The sequence below is a fragment of the Sarcophilus harrisii genome, chromosome 2 (genome assembly GCF_902635505.1).
Source record: "Sarcophilus harrisii chromosome 2, mSarHar1.11, whole genome shotgun sequence".
In the NCBI taxonomy this organism is placed as follows: domain Eukaryota; kingdom Metazoa; phylum Chordata; class Mammalia; order Dasyuromorphia; family Dasyuridae; genus Sarcophilus; species Sarcophilus harrisii.
In genome coordinates this window covers 484,396,750-484,416,622 of record NC_045427.1, presented here as the reverse complement: position 1 = coordinate 484,416,622, position 19,873 = coordinate 484,396,750, and the positions used below count along the sequence as shown (strand labels likewise).

At 36.9% G+C, this 19,873-nt stretch overlaps 1 protein-coding gene across 1 annotated transcript in view; it reads right to left on the bottom strand.

Moving 5' to 3' along the window:
- CFAP77 (cilia and flagella associated protein 77) overlaps positions 1 to 19,873 on the bottom strand; it is a 183,981-nt gene that overhangs the window by 33,222 nt on the left and 130,886 nt on the right. Inside the window, exons 4-5 of the mRNA XM_003757434.2 lie at positions 18,556 to 18,661; positions 5,521 to 5,622 (exon numbers count right to left, since the gene is read on the bottom strand). Coding sequence (XP_003757482.1) covers positions 5,521 to 5,622; positions 18,556 to 18,661 — 208 coding nt within the window. The remainder of the gene's footprint in view (positions 1 to 5,520; positions 5,623 to 18,555; positions 18,662 to 19,873) is intronic.

The following is a 19,873-nucleotide window of genomic DNA, read 5'->3' as shown; positions in this document are numbered from 1 at the left end:
GGGCTTAAGCAAGTTGCCTTCAGGGCCTTTGGCAGGGTCCCTAGCTGAAAGGGATCTAGGACCATTAGTTAAAATACTTCTGGACTCCCCAAATTGAGTGAGAGTTCTTAACCTGGGGTTGGTGAACTTTATTTTAAAAGATATTTTGACAACAGTATTTCAGTATAATTGGCTTTCTTTGTAATCCTTTGTAGTTTATTTTACACATTTTAAAACATTCTGAGATGAATTCAATAGGCATTATCAGACTTCCAAAGGAATTCAGTACAGAGGGGAGGGTGAGGAAGGAAAAGATGGAAGGAGGAGGGAGGGAGACAGATACAGACACAAAAAAAGGCAGAGACTGAAACATACACACAGAGAGACATACAGATAGAGGCAGCTCCCAGCTCCAATCTTCTGTACTCTCAAGTCCCTTTTAGTTTAGCCATTCTAAATTCAAAGACCTTTTTTAAGCTTTAACATTTTGTGTTCTAAGATTCCTTCCATCCTTTTGGCATTCTGTGTTCTGTGGTCTTTTGCATTTGTAATAGCCTATGTTCAAAGGACCTTTTCACTTCTGACATTCCATGAATTCTATGATCCATATATATGTGTGGACAACTACAGGGATGGTCCCATAGCCCCATGGTACATAGGGACAATGTCCATATTTAATTTTTGTGTCTGACTGAGATCAAATAAAAGCAAATGGGCTTTAATTGTAGCAAGTGAGTGTTCAGTTAGACGTGAGGAAGACACTTTTGACACTAAGGATAATTACACAGCAGAACAGGAGCCTTTGTCCTAAGAGACCTTTATAAAAAGAATAAACCATCTGGTTTGGATTGACTTGAGTGTCCTGCTGAGATCTGTCCTACAGAGGTTTATGCCAAGAGTGCTTGGAGTGGGGGATGCCTTTTACTCTACCTTTCGGCCCAATTCTTCTATATTGTTCCCCTGTTGCCAGATAAGGTTGGTGTTTCCCAACCCTTTTCGGCCCATGACATACCTAAGATCTTGCCAAGAAACGCTGGGGTATCTGGGAATAATGCTCATCCCACCCCATTCTGTCCAGCCACCCACTGATCCACCACCTGTCCTTTCTATACTCATAGGATGCTTAGTGCTGAAAGGGACCTTAAAAATCATCTAGTCCAATGGCCTTTTACATATGGAGGAAAATAAGACTTAGCGAGGAGCTGTGACTTGTCCAAGATCACACAGCTAATCAACAACCAGATCCAGGGCAGAATGCAAGAATCCCTTTAACTGATCAGAGGTTTTTCCTACCATATATTCCCTCTCCCTGAATTCACAAATAACTCCATGAACCCATCAGCCCTTTTTTTCTCTTTTTCTATCAGAATTACTTCCCATAATTTCCTGGCAGACATTTGTGAAAGAAAGTGATACTGAACATAGTTGGGGAGAATCTATAAAGGGCCCATCCCATTGTGATGTAATCCACAGAAAACAATGGGTTCTTTCCCCAAAATGCCTTTGATCTGAGAGGAAAGGTCATGAACTGAGTTTTGGCTCTGGGTTTTATCATTCTTATTAGTCCCTATTCTCACTCTTCCTTTCATTAACAACTTTATATCCAGTGAATGTTTTAAAATAGAATTTTATTTTGTTTTCAAATAAAGATCTGCCTTCTCTCCTTCTTATTTCCTCACCACCTCACTGAGAAAGCAAGAAAAAGCAAAATCCCTGTTATAAACATGTATGATAGTGAAGCAAAATAAATTCCTGCGTTGGTTATATCCAGAAAAATGTCTCCATCCTCAGACTCAAATCCATCATCTCTCCATCAGGAGAAACTCACATTTCATCATAAGTCTTCCTATCCAGTTAAGTTATATATCAGAGTACTCTAACCCTACCCTTCCACTCCTATTGGTCATTATAGTATGGATGAATGGATGAAAAACATCAATGAAGTATTTACTACATGCCAACCCTTGTGTAAGTTCTGGAATTGTAAATATTAGGAATACAAAGGCCCACTATAGGATAACAGTCAATTGTAGAAAACCCAAGAGAGTGTGAAATCTGTCCATACTTCTGCTTGCTCCTGGGGGCAGATGGAAGAAAGAGGTCCGGAAAGAATGACTTTCAGGGAGAGATTGTTCATTCTCCATGCACTGGTCCTTCCTATCAGACACAAGAGACACTTCTGTGTGGGACTGGGGGCAATGGTGGGAGCAGGGAATAGATTCTTTCATAAAAACATCAGCATTTATAGACTCACTGAGTTTTTGGAGAAGCAAGTTTGCTAACTTGTGTTGACCCAACAGAATAAGCGTGCTCCCCGTGCCCCTGCCTGCCGCTTTTCTGTGTGAAAGGTGTTTAATTATTTCTGACAGAGTTCAGTTTCGACATCTGTTCATGAGGGGGGAGAGTCCATTTAGGTTATCCATCATTGTGACAGGTTTAACTTTTTTGGAAAAGAATTTTTTCCCGTCATAATGGGGATAGGGGATTGGGAGTGAGAAGGATGGGGGTGTGTGAGTAGAGAGGGAGGCTGATAAACAGGGAGAGGAAAAAGGGGTTGGGGGAAGGGGGGCGAAGTTGAGGGATAAGAGGAAAAGTGATTTACAGGAAGAGTACAAAGCCTCTGCTAATATTCTGAGCATTCAGGCAAAGCCAATACCAGTCCTATTAAAAGGAAGAGAGAAAAAAAGTCTTTGGGCTACACTACTGAGCTAATTCAATTACAATGGCACAGCCTTTACTTACTGTTAACTTTGAAAAGGGGAGAAGGATAAATATTCCCAGAAGCTCTGAAAGCACTCATAGTCCCTAAAGTTGGTCCCAAACCTATTTAATGATTAAATGAATGGCAGTTGGCAGGGGAGTGGTGGGAGCTGCATGAGAAGCCAAGAAGAGGCTGCGGGCAGGAGCATGTTTGAGCTTTGGAGGCACAATTCTCCATCTCTAGACTTCTTTAAATATCCTACACCCTGATTATTCTGAGATGTTTTTCATAGGTGTAATAAGCACAAGGAGAGTTCGTATGATTCCTTGAGCCACATAAATCAAAATAAAGCATTTCTATTACCCTATTTTGGCTATAGAATCAAGATGATAAGGAAAAAACACCTAGTTAGAGTCCTGGGTCCTGATCCTGGTTCTGCCTTTCATTCTCACTGTATAGCATAGGCAAGTCATTTGATTTCTAAGGCTTTAGTTTCCTTAAATAGAAAATTAGGACGTCACTCAATCTCCACTTTGTTTCAAACTAAAGCATTTCTTTTACCCTAACTATTTTGGCTACAGAATCACGATGACAAGGAAAAAACACCTAGCAAGAGTTCTGGGTCCTAGTCCTGGTTCTGCCTTTCATTCTCACTGTAGCCATAGGCAAATCATTTGATTTCTAAGGCCTTAGTTTCCTTAGATAGAAAACTAGGATGTTACTCAATCTCTTCTTTGTTTACCACTTAGGATGGAGAGAAGTGGTATTGTGAAAATCAGATGAGATAATGTGGTTAGAAAAAGGTTTTTTTTAAGATATATAAAAGCAATTACTATTGCAATGCAGTTATTGGCTAAATAGAAGCCAAAAAAAACTAGAGTAAAAACATCTGCATTGAAAACTATGCATTTCCCAAAGATCAGATTAGAACCAATCCTGATTTTCTCTAAGATAAAAACTTTCAGATTACATTTTAAAAGTAGATGTCCTTTCATTTATGCATTCATACATACTTTCAAGAATTATTAACACCTATTATGTGCAAGGGTTTGGGAAGTATTTCCTAGAGGATAAGCAGAAGGAATATTTCATTTCTTTTGCTGGGGAAAAAAGAATCTGAAACCCTATTGAATATTGTTTCCATTTCTATGTATGTGTTCCAGATCCTGGCTGAAGAGGGAGTGGATGGAGGGGATTTCACTGGGGAGACCAGGAGAAAGTTTAAAGTTGAGACTTATGGAAAAACTAAAGACATTTTACTCTAGTTGAGAAAACTATTGTCAACCTTTTATAGCCAGAGAATTCCCTATGGATCAGTCCTCCAAAATGAACATGGAAAACCAGAGGAAAGAGAGAAAAGGGTGACAGAAAGAAAGACCAGAAAGGAGTGTGGAAAATATTAAATTTCTGTGTGCAAGAAAGGAAAGTGATTGGTAGTTTTCTTGAAAATGAAAAAAAAAATCAAGAAAGACAGAGACTGAAAAACGATGGTGATGTAAAGGTCTGGGGTGAGAGGAAATTTAAAACGGGTTACCCACCCCCCATATCTCGTGTGACTTCCACAATCTGTTCAACAACAATCGGTCATGTTCTTTCCTTGACACTACCTGCAGCAGTGACTCTGTGCTGACAGGCAGCTGGAGGAGATGATCACTGACATATGCTAATAGATCTGACTTAGGCAGGACATAAGAGGAATACATCAAGGTGGAGCAAAACATATTTCTCCCGTGAAACTCTGCATCTTGTTCAAATACATTAGCTTCAGGAAGTCACCATTCCTCTTCATTGCTTAAATTGCAGTTTAGTTCAACAGAACAGCCCCAGTTCTCAGCCCACAATGAGAGCTGAGAAAGATTTCTGTTGCCTACCATTTCCCCAGCATCCAGTCTGGGACTTCTGCAAACCATGGAGTTATTGCCTGATCTTAGGCTGTTGCCTTTTCCCTTCCTCTATATAATACTCCTAACTTAACTGGTTCCTTATTTTTCCTGATGTTTAACCTCCCACCAGCAATTGCCTAGGATATGTGCCTGCTCCCACAAGAGAACAAGAAGTTGAGTTTAATATAAGGAACCAATGCCTGAGCATGAAATCTTAACTGTGATACTTATCTGGACCAATTTAGATTAGGTTTGTGAACTCAAATCAAAAATCTAGTGACCATGGATTCCATCCTCCACTGGGACACTGTCAGACAGGCTGTTTAGAGCATCAGCAAATGTGTGAGTTTTCCGGAAATATAACTCCAGGGCAAGGCAAAAAAAAGCCTTCTTGACTCAAATGAACCCATCACTGTCAGAAGGTTTCCCCAAGAGGTAGAATAACAGAGCCTCCTTGTACAGACCTATTCCTTCCCAACATTGAGTAGACCACATTTACTTCGAAGGAGCAATGTTCATCACACAGTGGGCACTTAATGAATGCTGCTTGTTGTTGCCGTAAGGCAATTGTTTATAACTCAGTGAAAATTACCCCTAGGATTGGATGAGGTAAGGAATGGCAAGTGGCATTTTACCCTAGCTCAATCTGGCCAAGGGAGAGAACATATCAGAGCCATAACTGACATGGAGTAAATGGGGCTTTCCCCCACGGCACCAACATTAGGATGGGGCATACTTTCTCTCTACATCAAATTCAATCCTTGTACCTTCCCTTGTGATCTTCCTTGACCCATATTAGTAACTCTCCCACCCCAGGCACCCATTGTTATAATGTCTTTCTCTGCCCCGATTTCCTTGAATTTCAGGGTTACAGAACAATCATAGTCACACTCTTTTTTTTTTTTTTGACATTTCACCCACAAAATCTTTCTAGTTACTACTTTAGGATCTACTCACTTTTTGAAAGTGAGGCATGTGCCAAAGAGGGTCCAGTTTCACTGTCGGTTTATACTTCCTCAGCTGACAGGTCCTTGTCTCATAAAACCTCCCAAGGGTGATCTAGGAGAAAGTAAAATGAAAAGGAATGATGAGCCAAACTTGGAAAGAGGATTGATTGTCTAGAGAGGAAGCCAGAGGTAATGCAAAGAGTGGTCTGAGAACTGAAATCAGGTGGTAGTCATTAAATTATTGGGTCACTTTACTTTTCTAAAAATCAGTTTCCTTTCTGTGCTACCTAAATTATAGAATTATTTTCAAGTTCAGATGGAATTTAGGCAATTTGAAAAAAATGAAAGCATTCAACAAGATAGGGGATAATTATTATTACGTGTTGCAAAACAGATGATTGCTTCTTAATCTCAGGATTTTTTTTTAATAAATCCATGTTTATTTGTATCAGGTTAGCATCAGATTTTAACAGGTAGCATGTTCTTTCTGAGTCTTTCTTCCAGAAAAGGAAGATGGGAATTTTTGTTTTGGGAATAGGTCTAATAAAGCAAGCAGCTGTCCATGTGCTCAGGGTGCCAGGAAAGGTCCCATGCCCAAAAGAATATACTACCCCACACCTAACCTGTTTCACTTAAGCTTTCCTGCTTTAATCTAATGTGAAATATCTTCTGTTAAAATGCAGACTTTTAACAGTCACTTATACCTTAGTGCAGAGTTGGCAATATTTCAAAAGTGGAGTTCCACTTCTTCAATTTGGGGGTAAAAACTGAAGGTTTTTACTGAAGGTGGGAGGGTGACTGAGAAGGTCCCCTACACTCAAACGATACATTCTACCCATTAGATATTCATTTGGTTAACAAGATCTTCTTTTAAAATGCAATTATTATCTAGGATTGTTCAAGCTTATTAATCATTCATACCTTAATGTGAATTACTTTAATCAAGTAACCAGATTATTTTCCTCTTAACAACCACTCTGAGAGAACAGAAATTTTAGTTGGGGGAAGGGAGTAGATAAACTTGGGATAATAGGCCTTTCCAGTAGACAAGCTTAAGTATCAGACTTTGGACAGTGAGTCAATATCAATGGAAGTTTTATTGTCAATGAGTTTCAGAAAATGTGTTTAAGAAAAGATTTGGATAAGAGGGCAAAGAAAAATATAAAGGAGACAATTCCTGAGCAAAGTGGAGAGAAAACATAAATTTATAACTGTAAGGCATTTAAGAGTAAAGCTTCTAAAACTGTGGGTGCCTGACCCCAAAGGGTTCTAGTAACTGAATGTGGGAGTCAAGAAAAATGTGGCAACAATGAAAGGCATCAAATATTCCACCAAGATTTAATGTTTTATGTAAAAATAAACAAGTACATCCATCTCATTAATATGCAAATTTGCTTTCATCTTTGATAAATGGTAAAATTATATACACATATATGAGTTGTTTTAAAATAAATTTCTTCATGATTTATCATTAGTAAATGTTTGATTTATATATCTATTTTATATACTCATATATCTGGGGTTAGGTGGAAAGGGGTCATGAGTGGAAAAAGTTTAAGCCTTGCTTTAGAGGTACCTTGTGGCAGCTATGTGGGCAGTGGATATAGCACTGACTCTGGAATCAAGAAAATCTGGTCTCAGACACTTGCTAGGTGTGTGAGTATAGGCAAGTCACTTAATCTCTGTTTGCCTCAGTTTCTTTATCTGTAAAATGGAGATAATAATAGCACCCCCCCCCCACGTTGTTGTAAAGATCAAATGAGATAACTAAAGTATTTAGCATGGTATCTAGCATATAGTGAGTGCTTTATAAATGTTAGCTATAATTGTTATTATTAGAGGCCAATTAGTCTAACACTCATTTTACAGATGAGGAAACAGAGGTCTGCAGAAGTTAGGTGACTTGTCCAAAGTGACATAGTAATTGATATAGATAGGATTTAATTCCAGAACTACTCTGGTAGCTCAGTATTTTGGGAGTGGGTATCACTCCCCTATCTTTGGGAAAACAAGCCTCCTGGCCCCTTGGATAACTCCAGCTGACATGACGGATTTCCTTTCTACCAATTAGCAGCACTAATTGTTTCATGTAATTTGGTACTTGATTATATTAGGTTATATTTAGTTCTTTATTATATAAATTCTTTATGGGCAAGAACCAAGTTTGGTGCTTTCTTTTCTTCCCCCATAGTGCAGCTGATAAATAATAATTTTTATGATATTGAATGTTGTTATTCAGTGATTGGGGTTTTCTTAGCAAAGATAAAAGAGTAGTTTGCCATTTTCTTCTCTAATTTATATTTTTATATGATGAAATGAGGCAAATAAGATTAAGTTCACATAGTATTTGAGACCAAATTTGAACTGTCTTCTTGACTCCACGGATGACATTCTATCCACTGCTCCAACTAGATTCCCTGAAAGATGATGGCAATGATCTTTTTGTATTAATTTCTAATTGTTTTGCAAAGGTAAATCTCTTTTCTTTTCTAAAAAGTTTTAAGCTCCTTGAGAGCAGGGACCTTTCATATACTTCTCTCTCTATCCAAGTCACTATCTCAGATTATGGGCACATAGCATGTCCATTTAATAAATAGTGGTTGAGATTACAAGATTTAAAGCTGGAAGGAATATTAACCAATTCTATCCTTTTATTTTACTAAATCCCAGAAAAAATATGTGATTGAAATCTGGAAACTCTGGATTCAAATATTGCCTCAGATACTTACTAGCTACATAATAGTGAACAAGGAAGGAAGAAGAGAGGAAGATAAAAAGGAAAGAAGGGAAAAACAAGGGAAGGAAAGAAAGAAGAGGGAGGGAAGAAGGAAGGAAATTAAGTACTTATTATATGTCAAGCACTGTGCTAAGTACTTTACAAATATTTTATCATTTGATCCTCACAGTCATCCCTGGGAGATATGCACTATCTCCATTTAGAGCTAAGGAAACTAAGGCAGACAGACTGGTTTTGGGAGCAGAGGTTTGCCCAAGGTAACAGAGCTACCGCTGTAAATAGCAGAGGCCAGATTTGAACTTAAGTCTGGGCTCAGTACTCAAGTTGTCTCTAAGTGGACAAGCCATCTAACCTCTCTGTGCTTCAGTTTCCCAAAGTAAGTTGATCTTATTCATTTAATTAAAAGATCCCTTCCCACTGTAGATTTAGGATCCTAAAATCTACTCATCTTATAGAGGAGGTAACAAATCTGAAACCTGAGCAAAATTCTTCTCAGTCCAAATCCATTTTGGAATCCAGCCATATTCCTCTATCCATTTGGAATATGCCCTCCCTGCTTTTATCACTGTCAGCCACTTAAGGAAGTTATACCCATAAATCTGTCTACAGATGACTTGCAGATACTTTGGAGGCACTAGATGATCCTCTGTGGTTTCAAGAGTATAATTATGTAACTTTAGTTAGGAATAAATTTAACAGCAATTGTACTAATATTTTCTCCTCAGATTCATCTGAAATTGGCATTTAGGACAATGCCATCCTAAATTCGTTATTTCAGCCTAATAATCTCTGCTTAAAGATCTTCCTTTGGTGACTTTTGATCCAGTCCTGTGAACAAATATGTGTGATGATTTCATCTGTTAGCTCAAAGTGTTCAAAACTTCTACCATTCTTCTTTCCTTCCTGATTGGATTGAATGGGATAAGGTAGTTTTCTTTAATGACCACTTGTTGGGAATGATGTAGAAGAGTCATTCATTGGACAAAGAGTTGGACAATATAACCTCTAAAGTCTTGTTTAACTCTAAGAGTCTAGATGAAGAATGCGAAAGGCCCCTGCTCTCAAGAAGCTTAAAATCTTTTAGGAAAGAAAAGAGACTCATGAAACAATTACACAAGTTAAAAAAGCAAGGATTGTTTTCTCTTTGTATGTGGAGATGGGGGGAAGAAAAAGGAGGAGAAGGAAGGAAGGGAGGAAAGAAGGAAGGAAGGAAGGAAGGGAGGGAGGAAGGGAGGGAAGATGGGAGAGAGGGAGATCATCAAAGCATTTCTTTGAATGCCCAAAAGGGAATTGAATGAAGTTCAGAATGAAACACAGGCAAGCAAGATGGCTTTGAAAAAATTATATTAAATTTAATATGCATGTTAAAAAAATAACTTATACATAATAGAGATTCATATTTTCACATATAATCCTCTTTTTCTGTTCTATTTTGAGTATGGAAATGACATTTTCTTTGTTTGGCTGGTTGTTAAATTCAAAATAAAGAAAAAAATTTAAATCATTGCAACAATATTCAAAGCTCACTATTATGGCATCCCTAGTTTGTAATGCTGTACAAATATTTGTGCTATACCATTGCTGAATTAAAGCCATATGGTAAAGGGCTATTTATAAATGGGGAAGGGAAAGTTAAAAAAAAACAGTTATTAAGTACTGCTATGTACTAGACACTTTGCAAATATCTCATTTGATCCTCACAACATCTCAGTGAGGTATGTATTCATTGTTATCCTCATATGTGCTTATCTTGATTTGACTTGAAAAATTGAGAAAACTGAGGCACACAAAGTTTATGTGACAGAATTGCCAAGGATAACAAAGCTAGTGAATATCTAGGCTGAATCTTAGGTTTTTCTGATTCTAGGCTCAGTACTCTATTCACTTCACCACTAGCTGTTGCAAAATTATGTCACAATAATGATAATACTCAGTTTTAGAACTTATCTCACCTTTTTTTATTTGGACGAGGGGCAAGGATTGAAAGTAACTTGCCCAAATTCACATAGCAATTTAGGAGTAGAGTTAGACTGATGGCATTCTCTCCCCTGCCTCTCACTCCAACATTGTTTTTCTATTTAGATACCTACATTGTAAAACTGAGAGAAGCTTGATGGAAAGCTATCTCAGTGGGAGACTAAGAAATCAGTTCTGAGCAGGTATCCATGAGGTTCTAACATACCAGTCTAGATAGCCATAAAATAACTGCTAATTTAAAAAACTGGGCTTTTGCATTTGAGCAATCAAACATAGTTTGCAATGACAATCGTTCCACTGAAACTGGTCATTACCACATTAACTTGATTCTTCCTTAAGCCATTAACTAATAAACTAGTCATTGGCTGCTCTAAAATGTTATTATGGTATTCCATTCTTTAATGGGCTGGATTTTCAGATTCTTGAGCGCTAGCATTAGATAAAAAACAAAACAAAAAAAACCAAGAAGCAGAGGCAGAGACTTAGTCTCATGCTGGTCAGTATGTCCATTTGGGGGAAATGTCCCCTGTTCAAATGAGTTGGTTAGTTTTTGAGGTTTAAGTTTTTCTAGCTGCTGAATTTGAGGCTGCCTCTTTTTAGAACTTCAGAAAATGTTCTTTGAGGAGGACTATCTTCCCTTCTATTCCCACCCCTCTCCAAATACATTAAACCCATTTTTTGTTAAGCAATGGAGCTCTGTCTTAACTAAGCAGGGATGTGGGATCTTTCTAATCAGAGAAAAAAAGGATATGGTTAGAACAAATTACATGAATAGTAGACATGGATCACCAATAGATGATAGAAGATTCACTTTCCCACAGTACTTTTTTTTTGACCCAAGGTATAGACATTGTCAATAAATATTTGGGGGGGAAAAGAAGTCATTATAGAGGTATTGGGAATTCCCAAGTGAAAATGGTTAGGAAGAAGAGGCGAGGGCTGTTGGGCAAGAACCCAGGATTCTTAAGATAAGCAAGCGTACTTACTTCATAAGCTGTCATGATCTGTTGGTGTCATTTAAAGACCTGCAAGGACCAGGAGAAGGGAGAGATGGGATGCAGATTATGTTTCTGAGAGATGTCAGAATGAGAGTGCCATCAGAAACAAAAAAAGTTGAATAGCAAGATGTAGATTCTATCTTCATTAATTCCCAACTGCACTCATACTCCTGGGACTCTCCCCCACACCCTGAATTTTGTTTATGTGAGGTTAAGGGAACTGGTACTCTATCTTTTGATTATGGAACTTGGGTATGAGCCCAGTTTCTGTTCATTATATTTTGTAATGAAAGTCAGCATGGCATAATGCATCAGCTTCAAAGTCAGAAAGACTTGGCTAGGTTCATGTAGGTTTCTACATCTGGATCTACATCTGGATAGGTTTCTGATATAAACTGTATGACCCTGGACAAGTATTTTATCCTCTCACTCTAGAAACTCTTTAAGACTATAAGTTGCATGATGCTGAGTGAAGCAAGCAGAACCAGGAAACTACTATATTTAGCAACTGCAAGATTGTGTGATGATCAACTATGTTAGACTTAGCTCTTCTCAGCAATTCAGTGATCCAAGGCAATTCCAATAAACTTTGGATAGAAAATGCCATCTACATCCAGAAAGAAAATTATGGAGATTGAATATGGATCAAAAGCATAGTATTTTCCTCCTTTTCCCCCTTCTGTTTTTTCTCTTTCTTATGATTTTTCTCTTTTGTTATGATTTTTCTCTTTCAATGTGACTCATATGAAATATGTAATAGATTAATGTACATGTATAACCTAAAGAAAATTTTAAAAAATGAAAATTAAAAATAAGACTATGAACTGCAGAAATATTGCAGGCTTGTCTTGCTAAAGGGAATTTCCTCACTGTGAGTTGCTTATGCCAGAGAGATCACAGATCCAGAAATATAGTTCAAAAATGGTTTTGAATACGTATACTTTAGGTTCATATATTATTAGGAGTTTATCGATGTAGGTAATGAATGCCAACTAGGAAAAAACTAAAAATGAACCAAATATAAATTTTCCCATGGATTTGATTAGGGTAAAAGTAAAATTGATATAGAGAGGTCCCCCAAATTTAACTTGGTTCTTATATAAAGAAGAGAGTGATTTAAGAGTCTCACTGAGGAACATAGGTACATTTCTTCTAAGCCAGGATTATCTAGAGAAATGTGAGAATCAATATTATTAATTTGAACTAAATGGAGAAAAGTTTGGTTTGAATTATTGAGAGATCTGAATTACAGAATTTTTAAAGAAAGAAATGCCATTTTATGACTTTCATAGATGCACAATAACTTTAACTAAGGTCTAAAAGATTTTGCTCAGTCTGTTAAGCCTATGAATCCCTTCTCAGAATATAGCTTTTAAATAATGGAAGGAAAATTTAACATTTCAGAGATTTTAAAAAGTAAGTGCATTCCAGGCATGGAGAACAGTCAATAAAGAGGCCCAGAGTCTGATGATGGAGTGTTTTGTTGAAGAACAATTAGGAGGCCAATGTCTCTAGACCACAGGGTATATAAAGGGAAATAAGGTTTAAGAAGACTAGAAAGATAGGTAGGGGCCAGGTAAGTTTGTACAAGCCAAACAGAGGATTTCATATTTGATCTAGAAGGTGATAGGGAACTACTAGAGTTTATTGAAAAAAGAGGGAGGATGATGTGGTCAAATCTGAGCATTAGAAAGATTAATTTGACAACTGAGTGGAGGATGACCTGGAGTGGAGAGAAACTGGAAAGGCAGGAAGACCAATCAGCAGACTGTTGCAATAATCGAGGGATAAAATGATAAGGGTCTGCACTAGGGTGATGGCAGTGTCAGAAAGAAGGGGACACAAAACAGATGCCATAATGATAAAACTGACGACCTTTGGCAATGGATTAGATATGGGAGTGAGAAAGAATGAGGAAACAAAGATGACACATAAGTCGTAAGCCTGAGTGACTGAGAATGGTGGTGGCCTCAATAAAAATAGAGAAATTCAGCGTTAGGGAGGATTTGAGAGAAACAGAATGACTTTAGTTTTAGACATATTGAGTTTAAGATGTCTACAGGATCTCCAATTTAAGGTGTCTAATAGATGGTGGAGTAAAGGCAGAAACTAACCAGAGCTCTCCCCCAAATCCCTCCAAATTCCTTTAAATAATGACTAAACAAATTTTTAAAGATACAAAAAGAGTGGAACAATTTTTCATCCTAAGACAACATGAAAGGTCAGCAGGAAAGATGTATAGTATCAGGGTGGAAGTCCAGTACAGTTCCCAGTGCAGGTTGAGCCAGCACAGCCCCAGCCCAGCAGGAACAGGTCTTGGAGCCTCTGAATCAGGAGCAAAGCTGGCAGTTTCTGGATCTCTCAGCACAGAGATACCAAAGATGACTAGGAAGGTCGGCAAGAAAGGTTTGTCTCAAGTAGGGTGAGAGGGAGGAGGGACAAGCACACACACTTTTGGAGGCATTTTGCTGATAACCTTGCAGTCAGAGTCACTTTTCTCTGCTTTGTCTACCTCTTGGATTCTGTGAGAACCTGCTTAGCAGCTGGTACTGGCGCTGAGAATCTGGCATTGAGTGAGAACTCAAAGGCATAGGAAATTGCCTTGTGAAATCTCAAGTATGGTGGAAGTGATAGAGTTCTGGACATGGAGTCAGCAAGGTTTATCTTGTGTTCAAATACAGTTTCAGATACTTATTAGTTGTGTGACCTTCAGCAAGTCACTTAACCCTGTTTGTCTTGATTTTCTCATTGGTAAAATGATCTAAAGAAAGAAATAATAAAACTCTCGACTATTTTTATCCTAAGATAACATGAAAGGTCAGCAGGAAAGATGTATACCACCAGGGTGGGAGTCCAGTAAGTCGAGAAAAACCCCAAATAGGGTCACAAAGACTCAAATATGACTGAAAAAGCACTTAGCAAAATCGAGGTTTTAATGTCTCAGTGCAAGGTATTATTATCTTTAGAGAAGCCTACTTTGGAATCTGTGATACAGCAAAAGGTGTCCTAAGAACAAATCCTAAGAATACTAATATTGTGACAAGCTGAATGATTACACAGTGACACTGTAGTTGAAGTGGTTTCCTAAGCCTTTGATATAGTAAGGCAGCAAATGATGATACAGTCTGGGCACAAAGGAGCTAATATCACATACAACAGAACAACTAAGTGCTGAAGGAAGATTCTTAAAAGCAGAAGTGGTGAAGCTATCTTCAAGGTTCTTGGTCCAGTGTTTTTAAGTAACATAAATGGAGCTTTCGTGCTTGTCCTATATGATGAATTGAAGAGAGTAATTTAAATACTTCCTAATTAAAAATGGAAATGGCAAATATAGATCATGTAGAATACTTAACCAAATTTAGCATCTGGATCACTGATCTTCAAGAAATTCCTGTTGTCTTTTTAATCTAAGCATTATTTGTAGAGGAATCAAGAAAAGCTCTTGGGAAAAGGGACTCATTTATTGTGATCTATTATTCACACAATGGAACTGATATGATTCTTTTGGTTTTCAGAAAATAACAAGTACCATGGGGTCCAAGGAAGCAAATTAGCTTAAACCATTTAGTTTAAATATTATGTGGCAAACCATTAATTTATCTTCAATTATTTACTTTTAAATTTTTTTTTAAAAAAATCACAATAACAGGGATAACAGGGGCAACTGTATAGTATAGTGGATAAAGTATTGGACCTGAAGTCAGGAAAACCTGAGTTCAAATCCAGTCTCAGACACCTAACACTTAATTGTGTGACCATAAGTAATTAACCCCAATTGCCTTGCAAAACAACAACCAAAAAAACCCCTGAACAAACCACTATAGCATACTATTTTGTACAGCTTAACATTTGGCAGTTATGATGATGTGTGTTAGACATTCTGCCATAAAATAAGTACAGAGAATACTTTAATACTCCTGATATAATAACTGGATTGGCCAACATGGTTTGATTGTGGTGGGTTTGGGGATTCATGTACAGTAAAGGTTCTGCATTTATATTAATCACAATAATACAAAATAGCTATAATATATGTTAAGATTTATTTAAAATAATTGTACTTATAGTATCCCCTGCTCAACATCCAAATACAAAGAAGTCATGTTAGGATTATGGACAGCATTTTAACTTTCTACCTCTCCTGAGATCTTTGAGCTCCATAGATCCTTTTAGGCCACAATTCAGAAATGCATTCTAAACAGTATCTTTTATAGATGGACACCAAAGATCAGAGAAATGAAATGATTCATCTAGGGTTACACAACAAATAAATAACAGAATTAGAACCAGATGCAATACCTGCTACAGAAGATCTCAATAGTACCATGAATATAAGTGTTGTCTTATAATATATGGAATATTATGTAACAAATAGTTACATTGCTGCAATGGGACTTACAAAAAGAAAATTATTTAGTAGTTAATAGTTGGTTAATAATTAATTAGTTAATAGTAGTTAATAATATGGGGTAGTATAGAACAGAATGAACTTAAAATTGTGCTTTTCAAGCCAGTTACATATTTTCAGACAGATACTCTCATTCACTCTTTGATAAAAAATAACTTTCAGTTGAAGAAAGGCACAGTGTCCAGGAATAGGACACTGTATAGTCCCATTATGCTTTGCCCTGGTTGGACCACAGCTAAAGAGTGTCCAGAGAAGGGCAACCAGAATCATGGCATATAAGGAAGGATTAATTGTTGGAGCCAGAGATATTTAGGCTGGAGAAGAGAAAGTTTAGAGAGAACAAGATCAAAAAGACAAGGTAGCTCTCTTCAAATACACAAAAGATATCTAATAGAACAACAATTAGACTTGTCTGACTGTGCTTCAGAAGGCAAAAGGTACAATGTGTGGGAGGTGCAGAAAGATAAATTCAGTTTTAATGTAGGAAAACATTTCCTAAAAGTCAGAGTTATCCCAAAACGGAGCGGGGTACCTCTAATGGAAGTGAATTCCTTTTCTCAAAACTCATCAAGTAAAGTCTGGATGACCACATCGAAGTGGATGACCACACTGGGTATGCAAAGAAGGGATTCATATTCAGATAGGACCTCCAAGGTCCTTCTCAATTATAAAATGCAGAGATTCTTGAACCAAATGTTAACCCAATCTATCAGGAAATCTACCATCTTTCCTGGTAGACTGAGAGAGAAACAAATTTGAAACCATGTCATATGAAGAATCATTGACCTTTAGCCTCAAGAAGATAAGATGTAGTGAAGACTCTTTGTGAGTTCAAATCCAGTCTCAGATACTAGATGACATTGGGCAAGTCACAATCCTGTTTGCTTTAGTTTCCTCATTTGAAAACTGAACTGGAGAAGGAAATGGCACAGCACACCAGAATCTTTGCCAAGAAAACCCTAATGGGATCAAAAAGAGTTCGGTCATTGAAATGACTGAACAATTTGTCTTCAGTTGTTTAAAGAGTTTTCATATGGAAGAGGGATAGAGATTATTCTACCTGGCCCCAAAGGGCAGAAAATAGTACTTGTAGACAAAAATAATACTTAAATATCAGCTAGATATATAAAGGACCTTTTTTGAAAAAAACTAAGTCTTTTAAAATGACTCTCAGGAGGTAGGGAGTTCATGCCTATTGATGTGTTTAATTGGAAGTGAAATGGCCATTTGTTGAGAATATTATGGGGGAGGATTTATTTTCCAGGTAGTAATTGGACTAGATAAATTCCAAGGTCTCTCCCAATTCTGAGGTTCCATAATTTTATGAACAAAAAGAAGAAAAACTCTATCACTCCTAGTAGAATGTAAACTCTTTGAAGGCAGAAATTATTTTGTTATCATATCCCTAGCATGCTTTTTAAATTTAATTGAAATTTTTTTTCTTGAATTTCTCACACATTCCATTTGTACCATTTTGAAGACTGAATGTATTATAATTTTTTTTGTGAATTTGTCTTACTGTCACTTGTTGGCAAGGTTCATCAGAATTGTTTTGCCTTGCTATTTCTAGGGCAGAGGACATTGCATAGCACATAGTAGGCCCATAATAAATATTAAATTGAATGTATTCTAGCACTTAGTGCCAGGCTTCTCAGTAATAAATATTTAAGGATCAGTTGTTATGGGGTGAATCCTGTTTGTGATACATATTGAATGCTGTTCCTTAAAGCCCTTTGTGTAGTTTGTTCTTTTTCATAGTCTGAACAGCCTTTTGGTAATTTAATTTGCTTAACTTGCTTCATAAATACTTTCTCAGAAAGTACATAAGTCATCTCTACCTAGTTCAGGTCAAGTGGTTTTATTCTTTGACCATCAGTCTTTCTTTGATGACAAGAAGACCTTGAAGCATCTAGAAAGGAAACAATATAAGCTACTTGAACATTGTACATAGAAACAGCTACATTGCAATGATTAACTATAATAGACTTAGCTCTTCTCTGCAATACAATGATCCAAGGCAATTCCAAAAGACTCATGATAAAAAATGCTATCCACATCCAGAGAAAGAATTGATGGAGTCTGCAAGTGAATTTAAATATACTAATTTCACTTAGTTTTTTGGTGTTTTTTTTTTCCTTTTCTTCTGTTTCTTCTTTCACAACATGAGTAATGTGGAAATATTTTAACATGATTACATGTGTAAAATCTATATCAGATTGTTTGCTTTCTAGGACAAAGGAAGCGAAGGGAGAGCAAGAGAAAAATTTGGAATTCAAAAACTCGTAAAATGAATGTTGAAAACTGTCTTTACATATAATTGGGAAAAATACTATTTACATTAAAAAAAAAAGCTCCTTGAGCATAGGAATTTTTTCATTCTTCATATTTGTATTCACAGCAGTTAGTATAGTACCTAGCACATAGTAGATACTTAATAAATGCTTGCTAGATATAAAGAGAAACATTTTTTTAAAAATTAGAACTCTTAAAAAATGATTCAAGAAGTAGGGAATTTATTTGATTGATCATTCAAAACATCAGTAAATTTTGTATTTTAGCACAGTACAGAAGTTGAGAAATACAAAGATGAAACAAGACCTAACAATTGAGTAGAAAGGGGGAAGGCATTCATAAATAATTATAAATTATGCCATAATCATATGTAGAACAGGACTTGGAACAGGAAGGAGCCTTATTATAACAGGACAAAAGAATACATTTTAGAGTATTTGGTTCTAATCAGTAGAGAAAAAACTTGACCCTTTCTCCATCAAAAGAAAGTAACATAAAGGCTTGAATTAGCATCTTGCTTTCTCTTGAATAACAATGTCATAGACAGGCTAGGATAAAAAACAATAAAGATGACAATACATGACAGCACAACTTCCCCAAAAGTTTGTATTTAAAGATGATTTCAAGCTTTACCTTGTTTTTTTTCTCTTTTTTAAAGGCCTTTTGGGCTGCTTTTTGTTCCTCTATCCATAGCTGCTGGTACTTGTGCTGCATCAGATCAAAGAAGGGCGTAGAAGGCCTAGAACAAAGAATCCAGACATGATTTTAGGAGAAAGCAAAGCCAACTGGGTGGGTCTTTTCAACCCACCTCTGTTTAAGCACATGCTGTCCAACTATTTTCTTATAATTCCCTAGAGTTAGGGAACAACACAGGCAAGGCAGCCTGTTTGCAAATTATTTTGGGGCATCTACTGAATGCTGGTCATAATCCTCTATTTGGTGTGAATCATGGAAAAACTGGATTCCAAATACCAATTCCTTTCTTCCAGGAGACTCCTAATTTCTGCAAAGGAGGATATTTGAATGTCACCAGAGAGCAAAAGAGCCACCTATTTTTTATTGCTGATATGCCTTTGAAGGAGAAGGGCAAAAAATAGACATTTTAATTAAGGTCAGTCAGCTGCCCAAACGACTCTGGTCCATGGAGTCAGGTGCTTGGAGAGTCTGTAATGGTCATTCAAGCTGCCTAAAAAACCCCTATAATAAGTGGCCATATTATGAGGAGTAGTTTATAGATGGTTTCTGTTGGCAGCCATAGAATTATGATCTAGATCTGGAAGGAATTTCAGAGACCATCTAGTTTAACCCCACTTTTTCTCAGATGAAGAAACTGAAGTCTAGTAATTGCCGAGGTTCACACAGTAAGCCTCAGAGAGTAGATATAAACCTAGGTCATCTGACTCTTGAAGTAGTATTCATTCCATTGCATTATACTGTCTGCCAACAAAGGGAATTCTTAATGGCAAAGAAACGGGGAAAATGGATAGTTGTTTTTGCCTTGATGAAATCATAGATTCATTAGGCACCTGATTACAACTAATGCTAACAGGGAATAATCACAGAATACTACTTTTGTGGACAGCATGGTTTCCTAGAAAGGACATACAAATAGGGCTGATGAGATATGAGTTCTAATTCTAATTATGCCATGAACTAGTAGTGGAACTATACTTAAGTCATTTAAACTTCCTGAGTAACAAGTTTCTTCATCTGCAAAGTAGGGGTCTTAATTTCTACCTTGCTCTCTCACAAAGTCGGAGGAGATACTCTATATAAAATGGGGTTGAATAATCATAAAACACTCTAAAACAAGTACGCTAACAATAATATAGGCAGAGGAGGAATCATAAAATCAGATGAACCCTAGACAGCCTTCAGAAATTTAGTCAATGACCTATGAAGTAGCCTACCCATCTTTAAGCAAAAAAAGAGCAACAGAAGTAAGTTGGTC